Raw genomic sequence first — 16,617 nt, 5'->3', positions numbered from 1 at the left:
GTTTTTTTTAAATTTCGGACATGGCTTTCCTCCCTCGGGCTCGCCTCAGGCTGGGAGCAGGCCCTGTGCAGGCGTGAGCTACAGCGGAGAGCGAATCCGGGTGAATGTATTTACTTCACCTGTGACTTTTCTGTCCTCTGCAGCGTGAAGTCTACCAACACCCAGCACCAGGGCTTTGGAAAGCTATGCGGGATGGAGACCAGCAGCATCACCCAGCACACCTGCTACCAGCCACCTAGGCCAAGGAAAAGCGAGCCCTGCCCGTGGGGACGGCCGGACCTCGTTAAACTGACAGCACAAACCCATCGGACAGCAATGAGTGACTGACTGCGCTGCAGACATGCACATTAAGTAGCCCCCGGGCTGGCTGTGTTCCCGTGGCAAGCGCTGGCCAGCTCGGCTACCCGGTTGTCTGTCGCTGACAGCTTCACTGCTGCTGTTGAAGAGCTTTCAGAAAGGTAAAGCAGACTGCAACAAGCCAAAACACTAACTGACGCAGCAATACGATAATCCCTTAAATTTTAAGGTAAGTTAAATTCCATACAAATCAAACTTCCAAAAATATTTGCAAACTCTGGCATATGGCTATGATACAGTATGTACAAATAAAATACCAGAATGGTTACATTTTATTGCTTTTTTCTTTTTTTTTTTTAAATTTGGTTAATGAGTTATACAGTAGCATATAAAAGGGAGTGAGAAGAGGCAAGAAGCAAGCATTGGCTTCTTGTCCTCTCAAAAGCCAAGGTTGGTTGGTTTGGTTTTTAAATACTATGTTTTCAAACATCACAGCAAAAGCATTTCCCTATTGGGTCATGTCTGCGTTACCCAAACAGGATGGAAGAGCAACAGTGAACGAAGCCTAGGCAATGGGTAACAGGGTTCTGTTTTGTACATTCCTTCACTAATCTGTACTTCCAGAATACAATTATTCATAAAATATCCAGTCTAAAGTGACATAAAAGTCAACAGTTATGAACCATCCTCCATATAAACCAAGGTTGAGTGAGGTGGGCAACTTTAGTTCACCAATCATGCAGAAAAGCCTCCCAACAATATTCGTGGTATTTGTGAGCAAAATCATCTGACTTGGCCCTAATCTAGCCTGCAAGCAAATGCCTTCAGCAAAATTAATTTTCTATGTTCCAGAAGGTTATAAACACACACTGTGTTTAGGATCCTCTAGTATAAACAAACCCATATGCTCCTCTGTAGTAAGGAAACCTCTCTCACAAGGCAGCTGTCAGCAGAAAGTGCCGATGCGACTGGACACTCCTGTCCCGCTTTTTTACATCCTTCTGTGGGTGAGAACACAAGAGGTAAAGGTACCAAGAAGTGATCACATTTGCATTAGTCAGGAAACAGCCTGCAAGCCTACTCCAGGCCTTCCCCACCCGCTATGCTCCTAGTAGCCACTCGTAGTAACCAGGAGCTTTACCAGGACAGTCTGTCAGCAGACAGAAGAAACTGGCAGCAACAGTAACCCGGTGACCACACAGCAAGACCATCAGCACACCGCTGATCCTACTAGAGACATGAACTATTGCGGTGCTACTCAGCAAGCTGCGTTGCAGACTTTTTACCTCTTCAGCATCTATTGAAGTTATCTAATTTTTTATTTTTTGTTTTTAAATAGGCTCATCTCACAAAGTACAATCTGGACACAATACAGCAAAGTTAGAAGAATGCTGAAGTGAAAACCCAAGCACTTGGTAGGTAATTGCTCTTGTAGGCTCATAATAAAAAAACACTTTCAACTCTTCCCTCTAAAAATAAATCCTGCTATAGATGGGCATGATTCACCACTCCTGCTTTTTGACTGAGTCCAAAATCATTCATGGATATATTTTGTCAAAATTAGAAATTTAGCTGAGGCTCTTAACAGCTCTTTTTAGGCTCAGTCTTTCATTACAAACAGGTTACTACCAACACAGGCCCTGACACAATCTTCCCCTTAAATATGCATAATTTACCTCAGATATTTACAAGCAGAAGCAGCCCATCTTTACAAGACAGACTCCCTTCTGCTTCTACATAAAGTGCAGCTCTCTAATTTAAGGCAAATTTCAGTGAAATATAAAACCATAGGTTTATTTTAGTATGTACACATTTTAAATTAAAAACAAGAACTCCCTTGAAAAGGAAAGAATGAAAGGAAAATGTTTCCAAGTTAGGGAATTTTCTGGATCTCAACACAGTCCCAATATTATGTCCTGTTGACATATAGAATTGTAAATTTCTTTTCAATAAATGCAAACTGAAAAAAAAAGTGGCAAGGTGTACAGTAATTTAGCGCCAAAGATCAGTAAAACACTGGGAAAGTGCAGATGTAGTTTTTCATGTCCCGTAGTTTCCTTTAGCCACAGTAGCATCCATCAGTATCATCTCTCTAAATATTTATCCTATAGACCTAATGCTAATCGCAGTTCTTGTAATGAGTATTTCTCATCTCCATCTGTGTCAAATTTCTTAAAGCTCTGTGACTCTTGGGCTGTAGAGCCAACCAGCTTTTGAAGATCTTCATGAGATAGTTTTCCATCAGCATCTTCAGCTGCTTTTTCAAACAAATTCTGAAGATCTGCAAAGACAACAAGGAGTGAAAAGTAGCAATATCCTATAAGCTGCTCTTCCAGTTTTACTGCACTGTGTCTTACTACCTAGTAATTAAATAAAGCATCCCCAAGCATGTAGTTCACCTTCTGCATCATCATAAGTGTCGGTAAGAGTTTATGGTAAAAATAAGCATGAACATTTCTGGATTAAGTTACATTATACTGTAAAAAAGTAATCCCTATTTCTGGCCACAACTAAGAAGCCATTCTACAACCACTAACTGCCTACAGATGCAGTTATCCTCCATAAAAGCAAGCCCTGAATGACTGTTGCTATATCAACAGCACAGATGATATAAAGGGAAAAGTGTCTATTCATTCCCTGATGCAAAGCATTGCGCTTTCAGTAGCTGAAGAGACTGAACAGCAAGATCCAGAAGCCATTAAGTTGACCAGGCAGTGTTCTCTTAAAAAAAAAAATCCAAAAAACCAAAAACCCCAAACAACTCAAAAACATCCATACTCATACCTACTCTATTTTCCTTCAGCACCCTAATTCTGCCCTTGACTTCTCTCCCCATCTCTAGAGGGCCTGGTATAGCACTCTGCTAGTCAAAACAAATTATGGATACTTACAGTGCTCACTCCTGTTTAAATCACAGTTTGTAGGTTTGGGGGGGTTTTAATTACATTTTACTTTTTTTTTTTTTTAAAGTCCATAGTTCTCAAGCTTTTAAAACTGACCTCACTTGTCCCAGAACACCCAGACACACTTCCATTGTTCCACTTACACTCATCACAATACTCAGAAAAAGGAAAGGCAAGCCTAGAAAGGACATACCTTCAATGCTGGAAATTCCTGGTACGGACAGATGTCCCAGCTGTCCGTTACTCTTTGTGTTGTCATCAGCTGACCTTGAAGCCAGCCTTGAAAGGTCTGTGGGCCTTGTTGTAGTACTCGCACTACTTTCAACTGTTTCGAAATAATTTCTATTAGTCTAATTCCACTGAAATACAGCTAGCAGAAAAACAATCTGATAAAACCGATTTATTTTTTTAATCACAGATGCTGTATGGGAAAAGAATGCTACAAAATCATTTCAGAATACAACAGTGTTTTCCCCTTTTATCAACAGCTGGAAGAACAGAAAGGAGGAAACTTTTCTTTGGACAGTTACACAGATTCATCTTTCATGCTGTACTACGAGATGTGCATTTGTAAACTTCATACAAAGAATGACTTCGAAGTACTTTCTTCTTCCCAGTCCAAAAGTGCTTAACAGCTTTGTTAAGAAAATTACCTCTGCCCAACTGGTTTGTTTTGACCTTGTCAACGTAGGCATCTATCTTCTCCAACAGCAAGGTCTAAAGCTCCAAGTTGCTGCTTAGCAGATTAACAAGCACAGTTCTACTGTACTGAAGTATTTCAAGTCTTATTTTTCCTCTGTTACACTCAAATTTTTGAAAAAGCAAAAATAGGTGTTACTGGGTATAATTTTCTACTGTGTGCCTTCAAATACAAGCTCTTGATGCATGTGAATCCTGCTATAGGCATGGAAAGTCACCTTCAGACTTTTATAGTAATACACTTTTCTGGTTTAGAGCCACTTTCACTGAAATCTTCACCAAAACCAAAAGGTACAGTCTGAATTATCCACTTCCTTTGAATTACACAAGGAAACTTCAGATTTATGGATTAATATTATACGACATTCTTACCATTCTTTGATGCCTCAACGGGTCTGTCGTTTTCTGTCTTGCCTGTGAGTGCACTGATCAGCTGAAGTTTCTCTTTTAGTGTTGATACCTGAGAATCTCTAGTTTCTGTTTCCTGTATACAAAGGAAAAAGAAAAAAAGTTCTTAAAAAGCACCGCTTCAGTAGATGGAGAAGATCAGCAAAAGAAGTAATTTAAAATATGTAAGTACTTTTGAGCGACTCGGAGGTCTCCAGGCTGATCAAGTTTAAAATTATAAACAAGGCTTTAAAATAAAATAATCTACAGAAAGACATAAGGAATAAATTCATAAGGTCTGTTAGAAAAGGTACTTCAACATGAAAATTAAGCCACTGTTTTGCAGACGCCCATTTCAAAAGAATCTGACAATTTCCTTATTTCTCATATAAATGAGCAAGACTATGAAAAATATAAATTATCATAATATAAAACAGTCAAACATACTTGAAGTGAACATTTCTACATTAATTGAATTGCATAATTATTTCAAAGGTTTTTCTGCTATGCAGACCACATTAGCCCTGCTATGTTATCCCATATGCAGTCAGAATGGCAAAACTTCAAACTATTACAGCTTTTTTACCATCCTAATTGACTTCCTGTCCCCAAACTGGGGGGAGAGGGGGCATAAACTATCCTTCTACTCTGGACTTTTTAGAAGAAAATTGATCAGATTAGCCTGCTTGGCAATCTTTGCTCAATTAAGTCTCATTTAAAATATGATTATAAAGACAATGACGTGCTCTACTAAACCGGTGTAATTTGTGTTTCCTTACTTTACCTTCAGTTCTTTATTTGCGTGAGTTTCATTATCTAGTTGATCTTCATTTTCCACTTTTAGAGAGGTAGTTGCATCGCTCCCCTGCAGGAAAAACGGAGGGGAGATGAGTTTATTCGTGTGCTTATTATTTTCTACAATACAGATCCTTTCCTTCAACTTTGACAAGCATGAAACAGGGAACAAAAAAAACAGAACAAAAACAAACCAAAAAACCCAACCCACAGAACAAATCCATGATAGAATAAACATGAAGCCAGCAGATTATGTAATTTACCACAGCAATGTCAGCATCTTCCTTATTGCTAAATATACAGAATGCATTCTCAGAGACTGGCCCCAGTAGGGCACTGCAAGGATTTACAAACATATTTAGGTTGAGGTTTTTGTTTGGTTTTTAAACATTTAAGCACCTCTGAAAAATCCACAGGCCCAAGGGTCTTAACAGACCTATGCCAGAGTGCCTTCCTAAAACATAGCTAAAGAGCTTTGTAAATCCCATCCCATCAAGTAGTCACCCAAGTCTGAAGTGTTGCAGTGTTTTGGACATTTTTCTGTTGAATCTACAGAGAAGAAATGACTGCTTCAGAGATACTCATAATGTTGGCTATCTGTTCAGAAATATGGACAAATTCCAGTGTCTAGAAAATATTGGAACTACTAGTTCAGTAATCACATACTTACCACACTGGTAGACAAGTTGTCTCTTTTGTCCAGATTACTCCCAGCAAGGGGAGAGTTTTCTAACAGCGTAACCCTCCTGCTAAGGTTACCAATGGCTGAATCCACATTTAGAAGCTTGATGTCATTCGATTTCTGGTACACCACTACAGTATTATTTAACTCCTCCAAAGCTGCACGCAGCGACTGGCTTTCCTGAAATACCAAAGCAGCACATGTCAGTTTACTCAACCTCTGCAGCGCTCTTGTTGGTAACAACGTGGTGACTGACCCAGTTTAACCAGGCAGGCTTCAGACTGGCTCCTCAGACACGGCTGAAGTTACTCCAGCTTTCAAAGTTTGAAACCGTGTTCCTTCCTCAGGCCTAACCTCTTTGTCGCTAATGTAATTGCTTCAGCTCTGCCAGCAAGCACAGAAAGCCTATTCATCTCGTTTTCCAGGTCAAGCTTAGTAAACACACCAAATATTTTTCTGAGGGAAAGCATGTCCTAGGCATATTTATACACAAGACTCATTTTTGAGGAAGATATCGAACAGATTAAATAAATGTAATCATCCCATTTCAACCCATTCAGCTCAACACCCACACATTATCTTGTTTTATTTTTTTGTCACTGAATTCTTGCTTTCCAAACCTCATTTCCTTGTGGGTGACTCAGTAAATGCCACTCCCAAATTTACTCAGTTTTCCCCTGCCATAAAATTTATTCCATAAAAAGCCTTTAACTCATTTTCATTTACATAAGAAAAGCACATCTATAATTTGTTGGACATTCGTTTCAGTCTTTTTACTCCTCATCCAGTTAGAACAAAAAAATATACTCTCAGACTTCCCTGTTTGCACATACACAGGAAAAAACTACAGCAAAATTACCTTATATTTTGTTTTGAAGGATACCGTCTGTATTGTATTAAAAAAAAAAAAATCATACTTTTTTGTAAACTACAGTACTGCAACACACACAAGTTACATATCAGGAATAGCTGTACTAATATTCCTTACACAAAGGAGAAAAATACCTTTTTGCAATTTTCTGTTTGATTTCTCTCCGTTCTTGGCACAACAGTGGAGGGAAGTGAAGGTATTGGTTTTAACTCCTTCTAAGGAAAGAAGTAGAAAATGACGTTACCAAATGTCTGTAAAAAAAAAAAACCCAAACAACTAAGCTTTTAATAACTGGCAGGTTGTAACTAAAATTACAGTCACTCATGTCTGTGGTGCATTTGGTATTTTAACTAGGCTAATTTAGAGTTTTCTCTTTTAAACATATAAAGCCCAAATTTATTTTAATTAAACCCTCCTAATTAGCTTTTCTCCTTTTAATGAAGTATTGTGATGCACGTTTCACTGTACCATATACACTGCCATATCTGCAATGTTCTTTTAGCACCCACTGACTGAATCAGATTTTATAAAGTCTTTAATTTAGATTTTATCTGCAAGTATCCTTATTAAAGTAATGCTGTATTGCAGTTTAGCTGAAAAACTTTAATTATTAGCTCAGTTTGTTAACACCAAGTGAGAGCTCAGTATAAATACAGTGAGTAGTTTCTGGTAAAGATGGTCAGTAATTTCATCCTTAATTCAACCAAGAAACTCTATTCTCAATGCTTCCACCATCCCCAATTTCAAGACAGGGCAGACAGGTACCACGAGCAGTAACCCTCATCACACAGCAGCAGAGATTCCCAAGGCTCTGCAACTGTGTAGGAGGAAGGAAAAATTTGCAGGATAAGAAGAAGAGCAGGGACCAACAATTCCGGCTCCTGAGAAATACATGCTTGGTGCCACACAGGAGTTGCCACACAGGGATTTAATTTATTTAACATACCAACCAGTACCTAGTGAAACTTCAAAAATATTTCAAAGGCATAAAGCAGAACACCACACAGAACACAGTGTTAAATCGATACATTTTCTTACCACGTCATTCTGGAGTATTTCTATGGATTTCTTGTATTCTTCAATAGCTGTCTGTATGTTTTCAACATCATGAGAAACACTGGTAAGCGTGCTACCTATGTTTGCTACAGTCTGGAATAAAGAAGATGACAAAAATCTCAGCCTTCCTCAAGCTACACTGAGCCAAAGTTTCCATCTGCTAAACGTGATGTTTTGTTAGTGAAACTGCAGGTAAGCTGTCACAAAAATATGCATGTCAATTTAAAGTATTCAGAATTTTCTTTGCAGATAAAACTGCAAATGATACCCATTGCATCTCCAGGCCAATAAACAGAGACACACTCTGCACCATGAGAGCTTAAGCTAGATGACCAAAATTACAGGTTTGCTACTCCCACTCCAAAATAATACATTGTTCTGACAATAACAAAAAAAAACAAAAAAAAAGGTAAAAATACATAAAGTATTTGTATAGGATGAGGGGTAATGGATGGAAGCTGAAAGACTGTAGGTTTAGACTAGATAGTCTAGAGAAGTTCTTTACCCTGCGAGTGGTGAGACGCTGGAACAGGTTGCCCAGGGAGGTGGGGGATGCTCCATCCCTGGGGAGTGTTCAAGGCCAGGCTGGATGGAGCATTAAGCAACCTGATCTAGTGAGAGATGTCCTTGCCATGGCAGGGGGTTCGGGACGAGATGATCTTTGAGGTCCCTTCCAATCTGAATCATTCTGTGATGATGACATCACTGTTTTATCCTGCCCTAATTGTCTTTCAGGACTACCCATCAGAGCCATACACTGCAGAACTAGTCCACCAAAGGTTACAGATTAGATTTTCAAGCAAGTGCTGCCTTTTTTAGCATCAAAGAATAGCTCTGAAGCATCAGGGAAGCCCCCGTGAATTCTGCAGATAGAGTCAGCGTGCTCTGACAGCGACTTTTGCTTCTGACTACTCCCATCTCATCCTTCCTTTGCCTTCACCTACATCAATTTCCCCCTCCTTGCTCCAGTTCTAACTTCAGAAAGTAACTATTGTGTAAAGCTGCACTGGTGTTGGAGCAGCTGTGACAGCAGAGCACCTATCAGAGTCAGATTGTCAGCTAGGACATCCACAAACACTAGAGGAAGTTATAGTACCAGGACAGAGCATGCCACTATGCTTCTCATTCCATTTTTAATACCTCTGTCAGTCGGTAAAACAAAGAAAAAAAAAATTCTTCACATTTGCTAACCTCCAGTCCACTGGGACATACACAGTTAGCCAGGATTGCTGACAGATGATTTTTTCCAAGAAAAGGCAGGAAATTTTTCACCAGGGCTATCAAAAGCCAGGCTACCCGCCTTGACTCAAGCTGTCCTGTGTGACAGCAGGTAGTGCAGCATGCACACAGAGGTCAAAAAAAATCTTAAATCTTGAAACCTATTGCTCTTCATTAACAGGACACAAAACATTAAAACTGTTATATGTAAATCTCTGAATACTTTCTCTGTTTTTATCGTATCAACCTTGCAAAACAGATGTGCAAAGCAAAATGGCATCGAGAGCACAGAGGGAACCGATGCCACATCTAACATCTTAGACTCAACAGCAGAGACTGAAAAGTTCCCAAGATCTTTGATTATCATAAAATTTGACCAAGGATGGACTTATTTCAACATGAAAAAGCCTTGCTGTTCAGCAGATCATTGCAAACTGAAACTTGTTGGCCCTAACACTTTGTCCTTACAGTACTGAAGGCAGTAAGATGGCAAGTGTTTTCTCTATTTTTATATAGATACATAAGTATGTACGTATACACAAATAAAGTAGGTACAGTTTCCAGAATAGGTATTGCCTTAAGACTTAGTTCTGATGACACAATGAAAAGCCAGCATACTCTTAACAGCAAATTAAAAGCTTAGGAAATAGCTTCGTACTCCTCCCAGAAAAAGAAATCTGAGCAGCCTGAGCAGCCAAATTCTAATTGCTTTGTGTAGGACTAGTTTGTTGATTATACATTAATTTTGTAGGGATAACAAATGAGAAGTGGAAACCCATAAAAGCCACAAATACTGGAATGCCATTAGGTGTTAGCCCAATATAAAATGTTTATTGCCAAATAAACACAACTGCCATGGAAGATCAGGGAAGCTCTGACAAGTCTCTTTTTTTTTTTTTTTTTTAAACCAAAATAAACAGGACAGTTCTTTGGTAAAGAACACTCAGCTAAGGTGCACAGTAGGAAAAGTACCTTAGAAGTATGCTTGTTGCACCCAGTAGGGCCCATCTTTCAAGGGATTGTGAGAAAACCATCCCAGTACAATTTATGCTTTGCTATGCACATACTGAACACCAAGAAAGCTCCCATGCTAATGTTCCAGACCCACCGCTCTCAAGTTGGAGCCCTGCTCGACTCAAGACTGTAAATGCAGAGCCAGATGTAGAACTCTATACCCTCAAGATGAGAAAGCTTTCCAGAAAGCAATTAATTTTCTTTTCCAATTATAAAAGCTAAACAAATCATCTCTTTGCAAGGAGAGCTGTAAAACTGCAGACAGACTTTTTGCAAGTGTCTCAAATGATATTTAGATTAGCATCTTGAAAGAAAGCATTCAGAAAGATAGGTTCCATGGTAAAGAACTGACAACATGATACAGTAAATGCATCTCCAGAAAGCAAGAAGCAATGCCGTCAAGTTCTTTACCACACGTTCCACCATACATTATCAGAGAACTATATAAAGTTCAGTTTAAAAAGAAGAGAAAGAAATACTCTTTATATGCAATCCAGGCAACTCCTACTGTCACTGCTGTCCCCAGGACCCCATCTGCATCTTAGCAGCACAGAATGCTTTCAGCAATAGCCACGTTTACAGTACTTGCCTTTTGAAGTTTCTCTACTGTGACCGGAAGCGAAATCAGATCAGAAGCAGACTTTATGTTGTTTTTGAGATGATTTACTGTCGAGGTCAACAGTGAAATCTAAAACCAAAAAGGAATATTTAGAATTAGTAAACGTAATCCTGATTCTGATCTTTCCCAATACTAATGACTTAATTTGTATCACTAAAACAAGACAAGATAAAATTATATATACACACACACACAAAACACTCCTGTGTCCCTAGAAGTCCTGCCCATGCTAAGTTAAAAATATTCTACTTCTTGCAACAGAAGCAAGATTTATTTTTTTAAACTAAATGAAAGCCACAGAAGTCTCTTCTTTTCAATAAGGTACCCTCTACCCATTTTACATTCACCTCCTTAGAGATAGGCTGTTGCCCCAGAAAGATTTTAAAAAAATTGTGCAAGAAGCTCTAACACAGAGGAAAGAGTCATTCACTTTTGTTTGCAGCAATCAAACCTGCATGGCAAAACCCAGTGAAGATATGCAATTTTTCTACCCAAGAGATGGGCAAAAAGTTCCACACATCACCCAAACCTTCCCCTGCAGAAGTGGAACAGTGACAGTCTAGGTACAATGAGTTAGCTCGATTTCTGTCAGCTGACCCATACAGCAAGTTAGTCAGATTACCGACTCATTCCAATGGAGATGTTGTCAAATAAAACCAATTATATGCTAGCCATTAATTGCTAACACTAGCACTTGAAGATCAACTTGCAGCCATCCATAGTCAAAACAAAGAAAAATAATTTCTTCTCTTTGACAACTCAAAAAATCACAGCGGATAAACCCCACTTCCTTCTGGTTTAAAAAAAGTTGTTTCACAAGCTGAGGAAATGGGCAAGATCCTAATTTTACATTCGGCCAACACTGAACAGCTAGCATGCAGAGTCTCTGGTTCCACAGCTGTGCACATTGGCTGAAATAATTCCCAGCAGCATATTCCAACAATTCATGGGGGGGGTGGGGAAATCAAAACCAAAAAACCCCCAAACAAACAAAAAAACCCCAACAGCATCTAAACTTTGATCCTCAGAAGAGCTGGCTCAGACTGTAGCTAGACCCTGAAGAAACTTGAGGGTCCATTAGAACCATGTGCAATTAACTTTAACACCCAGGTGCAGATGACAGCATTTTAAAAGTTCAATGAAGCACCCAAATCTCTGTGGATAGTGTTACATGTCAAAGAAAGCAAGTCAAACTCGCAAATATATTTACATGCCCCACTGAGTACTTACCTACTGCACTGGACTGAAGAAAAAGAAATAAATAAAAATCAATCTGAGCAAGCACCTCAGTACACTTAAAAATTAAATCCAAAGCATCAGCATCAGGCAGGGCTCCACACACACACCTTGATACCATTAACTGTGAGCAGCTCTGAGCTTTTACACTCCAAGGCAAGAATTTCAATAAGAGACTTGCTGGACGCTTTGTGTGAAGCACGAGTTAATACAGCAGCTGAAGAAACAGCTTTCTGTTAAGTGGCTTAGTTCTGGGCCCGTAAACAGAGCTAAGATTTACATCGGTTCAAATTCTGAGTATGTATTAGCAGATTCCATATTCACAAGACAAAAGTACTTCATTTGTAGCAATATGAACTTGCATTGATTCAGGTAACTTTTCCACCCTTACAGAACACTTGCAGACACTTGGAAATTTGAAACATCAAAATTTCTCATCATAAACATCACAACTGTTTGGCAGGAAAATTAAGGAATGTGCAGTTCTCAGGTTCTTTTAAGTTCTGTCTGAAGTTTTTCCACCAGTCGTGTAACTTCTCTTTGCAAACACGCTTCAGTCCAAATGGATGCTCAAAATTTCTTTGCTTGTTTAATAATCAGGCTTATACTCAATTTAACTTTAACAAAAAAAGTTTAACGTATGGTCACAGAATTCCTTAGACAAAAGCTCAGCACTGCACTTGATATTCATTTATGTAAAAATTAATTTGAATGGAATGTTTTATTATTTTTCAAAACTGAGCACTTTTCATTGATCCCTCTTACCTGTTTATTGATCTCTGTGATATTTATCCAAATTTTATTTAGCCCCAGTTCTCCAGTCTCAATTTGTTCTAGTTGCTTTTGATTCTCCACCAAATCTTCATTCAGTTTAGGAATTTCTTGGAATGATGTCTTCTGATTAGATTCCACTAAAAGAAATGAAAATATAATTAATTTTGTTTAAAAAAAAAACCACACCCAAAAGGCCACGTAAACAACACTGAAAAGCAGAAAACAAATCACAAGTACCATTTACAGCACTGAAAGAAAGCAATAACAATTTCTACGTATGGGTTTATTGCCAATTCAGAATTAAGTGTTTGTTCAGAATGACAGTTCTCTTTTGTTTTAAGAGTACTAATGTCTGCAGAGAAAATCCAAAGAGACCGTACTAAATTTAACACGTTGCAATAGTACTGTCGTGCTGGCAAGCCTCAGCAGGTCTTTATTTAGACCAGTTATTTTGCATTACTTTCACAGAGGAACATTAAATAGTAATGGGACTGTAAATAAGAACTGCCACCAGTACCAGGGCAAAGGAGAAACATGAAATGACCCTTTTCAGGTCGGCAAAGGGGCTGCTGCATTAAATTCTAAAGAGATTAACCTGATTACAGTTGTTCCGTGTGACAGAAAGACAGCTGAAAAAAAAGTGTAAGCTTACACACTAGTATCTGTTGGTAAACAAATCACTAAACAAGGGCCTTGGAAACGAAGTCAGTTGTTACTGCAATTAATATTACAGGAAGGGGGAAACACCAATTTAAGTGAGCCTCAGAAATGCAGTTCTTCCAGGTCTGCAGTGACTAAGCTGTTTATCTGCAAGGACTATTAGGCAATCCCAAATCCCTAGGTCTGGGAAACAAATAAGCAAAGCTTTTGAGATGTAGATGACGAGTTCTCCAAAACCTGTACCTCCACCCTGCAGCCCATCATATCACTCACACCAGACTGCCAAGAGCTGTGGGACCTATGTGGTAGCTGGCAGCTCCCTGAACAAATTCCCACGTGTGATCTATCAGGTCAAAAGGGCAAGCAAGGAGCGCTTCGTGCCCGTGGAGCGGGTGCCCAAACGCACACAACTGGAAAGCCGTGCGTCTCTTCAAAAACCCTCATCGCTTTTCTCGATGCAAGTCCTTACATTAATTTCTAGGTACAGGGTAATCTGCACTGATCACCTAACCAGAAGTATTATTTGGATCTTAAGTACGACCTTGAAAGGTGTATTTTAACCAAAACAGACACAGCTAATTGGGCGTGAGGTGCTTGTGTCAGATGCAAAGTCTGAGGTTCCACAGGCTCTTGTAGACAAATTAATTTCTGTTTTGCCTCTCTCACCGTGTCCTGTGAGACTCAAGAGGTGTTTCTACATTACTAGGGACATAAAGTACTACAGGCATGCTTAGCATCGTTACTAACTACTGAAGGCAAACACCACAATGATCTCTGCCTACCCCAAACATACTAGAAGCAAAGGTCTTAATTTTAAAAATAATTCATGCCATACTCAGTTTGCTCAAAGGATGACAGAACAATACAAATAACAGCATGAAAATCTGCTCTCACAGGAAAAAAAAAAATCTGGATGAGGCTTCAGAGGAAGAAAATTCTTCTCCCAAACTTGCAGTAGGACAGTTGAATCCCATGCCTTTGTCTCTCCATCCATCCACACGTGTCATCAAAGCACAATGTTACCTTCCGAAGCCAGGTTATTCTTGCCGTTTCCTATTATGTTGGTTTTAATGCTGTGCCTCATTATGAGACTCCCATCCAGTTTCTAGGCATGCTATTACACTGGCAAGGAAATCTGAGACTATTTTATCACTATGGTGAGTTATTAAATGAACAGCTTTTCTATCAGAGCTACTAAGAAGAAAACAAACACATCTGTAAGTGCCGGAAAGTAAGCTCAGAGAGAGCAATTGCTTTTAACAAAGATGTCTATGTTGACCAGGAACGACGAAACTTAACTACACCAATGCCAACAGATGCTGTCACTGTGCAAAACTTTTCCTGCCAGTACATATTTAAAGCAGATCAGTCCATGAGGAGCAGCAGTCAGCTTACCCAGAACACAGAAACAGCTGCTGCAGAGCTCTTGGGCACGCTCACAGCCACAAAGCAGCACCTGTAGCTGGAGGTATCCCCCATAACTGGTGGACACCAGTCACGGTTAACTTTCAGAGTTCAGCATCAGTTCATAAAAGCACATCAGTTCACAAAAGCACATCTATCAGCAAAGTTTTCCTCGTACTCCCAGTCAAAGAGCAGGTTCCACTTTGGCAGCCAACTCCCCACCTCACAGCAAAGTTACACGCCTGAACAGGAAGCCCTGAACACCAACAGCAACAAACTTCTAGACACATTTCCTCAATATCCCTTTTACCACAAGAGAATCAAGCCCCCTGCTTACCTCCAGCCCTAGCAGCCTCCTACTTTTTGAACTGACTTCACCAGCCTTATTTTTACGGTCATCTTCATGTTGTGGGCACAAAAATTCTATAATTAAGACCAATGCTATGGGGCAAAACCCAGAGTCAACCGCGGTGCTCCTCAGGCAAAATGTAACTCCCTCACTTTAGCGTCACTCTCTTCTGCTCCATTCACACAGCTCCTCAGCTTATCCTTGCCCTTTTCAATAAATGTGATTTTAAACACTGCTAAAATAAGGCATCAGAAGATATCTCACATTCAGAGGTGAGGTACAGAGACCTGAGAGCATACATTACATGCAAATTTCACTATCCATTATATCTCAGCGCCACGGAAGTTATAATGCTGAAATCTTACACAGATAGCAAAAAACTGAGATCTAAAAGCAAAATACTTCACGTTAACTCCCTACTTCAAAGTATTAAACATGATGTAACACCTCAACATAGGCAGCACAGCATAAAAGTTGAACAAAAACAGGTCAATGCAAGCAAGATAAACATTTAGAGGACACAAAGAAAACACGTAATACTGAAGCAACATGCAAATTGCAGCAATGCCATAGCAGGTATTAGAGGTTTTTAAATGAGCTCAAGACAAGAACATTGTTTTCCATTAATCGTTTGACCAAACTCGGCAATTTTGGAAATGTATGTATAAGTAACTACAAGGCTGCATAGTCCAGAAGATATAGATTAGTTCTCAGAAGATACAGAGGAGGCAAGAGTATGTAACATTTTCCTTAGATTCACAAGGCCTCCAAGTGTTTTTGGCTCAGAGAACTCCCCAGTTCAGAGGCAATTTGTATTTTCGGACTTTGAATAAGCAAATAGTTAACTAAAGCTTTTCACGCTGCCCAAAGCAAATGTGAAATAACATAATTACATTTGTACTTACTAGTTCGAAACTTCTCCTTTATTGCATCCAGATCCTCTTTGAGAGCCACCTGCATCCAGACCAAGCCAACACACGCTACCACACAAGCCGCAAGAATGACAAACGCGCATAACGGGTAGCAGAATTTGCAGCATCGTAGATAGTCTCCCCTGGATAATACAAAAATAACAGACTGTGAATATTCAACAGTACCTAGAAAAGTTTTATTTTACATGCTATTCTCATAAAATATGGGATAGTGCAGGAACAGCACATGGTCTGGCTGACAGGAGCTAATGAAGAGCTTTTCCAAGAATAAATAAGGCTATACAGTGAGATCAGGCTGTTACTCTCTGTTCAGTTTATCCTCAGGAGGCACATCTAGCATATCTAAGCGCAGCTGTCAGGCTTCCCTTATTAAAATTTCCTGCTAAGCTCAGATGTTAGGAACATCTGCTCGAGAGCTTGGAAGGCAGGAGGCACGCTTCAAGAACGGGTATTACTGCAACGTCATAACAAATACTTCTAGATTATCCCAGCCTGTGAAAGCCTGCATTTCTCTGCGAAGTGCCTAATTTTAGTTATTCTTAGAAGCCCATTAACAATGCTGTTACTTAACTGAAAAACCTTATTTATTAGCAAAAAAACCACATCACGTCCACAAGCCCAGCAGCACCGCACCCGCTCGCGCCACGCTGAGAATGCACAGGGAGAACCGTGCTGACATCTCCAGGACCTGCCCCTGGAGTGCTCCAAGGGCTTAAACCAG

At 39.6% G+C, this 16,617-nt stretch overlaps 1 protein-coding gene across 1 annotated transcript; it reads right to left on the bottom strand.

Annotated features, from left to right (window-relative positions):
• Positions 1-1,985: 1,985 nt before the first annotated feature.
• Positions 1,986-16,016, bottom strand: EFCAB14 (EF-hand calcium binding domain 14). Its single transcript, XM_009878042.1, has 10 exons — positions 15,870-16,016; positions 12,543-12,688; positions 10,512-10,610; positions 7,673-7,783; positions 6,769-6,846; positions 5,752-5,943; positions 5,071-5,151; positions 4,272-4,383; positions 3,394-3,525; positions 1,986-2,578 (listed from the first exon to the last, which is right to left on the bottom strand). Exons 1-10 carry the CDS (start codon positions 15,922-15,924, stop codon positions 2,403-2,405), a joined length of 1,182 nt encoding a protein of 393 aa, XP_009876344.1. The 5' UTR covers positions 15,925-16,016; the 3' UTR covers positions 1,986-2,402.
• Positions 16,017-16,617: the final 601 nt, after the last annotated feature.

Source organism: Apaloderma vittatum, unplaced genomic scaffold (genome assembly GCF_000703405.1).
Source record: "Apaloderma vittatum isolate BGI_N311 unplaced genomic scaffold, ASM70340v1 scaffold21030, whole genome shotgun sequence".
In the NCBI taxonomy this organism is placed as follows: Eukaryota; Metazoa; Chordata; class Aves; order Trogoniformes; family Trogonidae; genus Apaloderma; species Apaloderma vittatum.
This window is presented reverse-complemented; position numbering and strand designations above follow the sequence as displayed.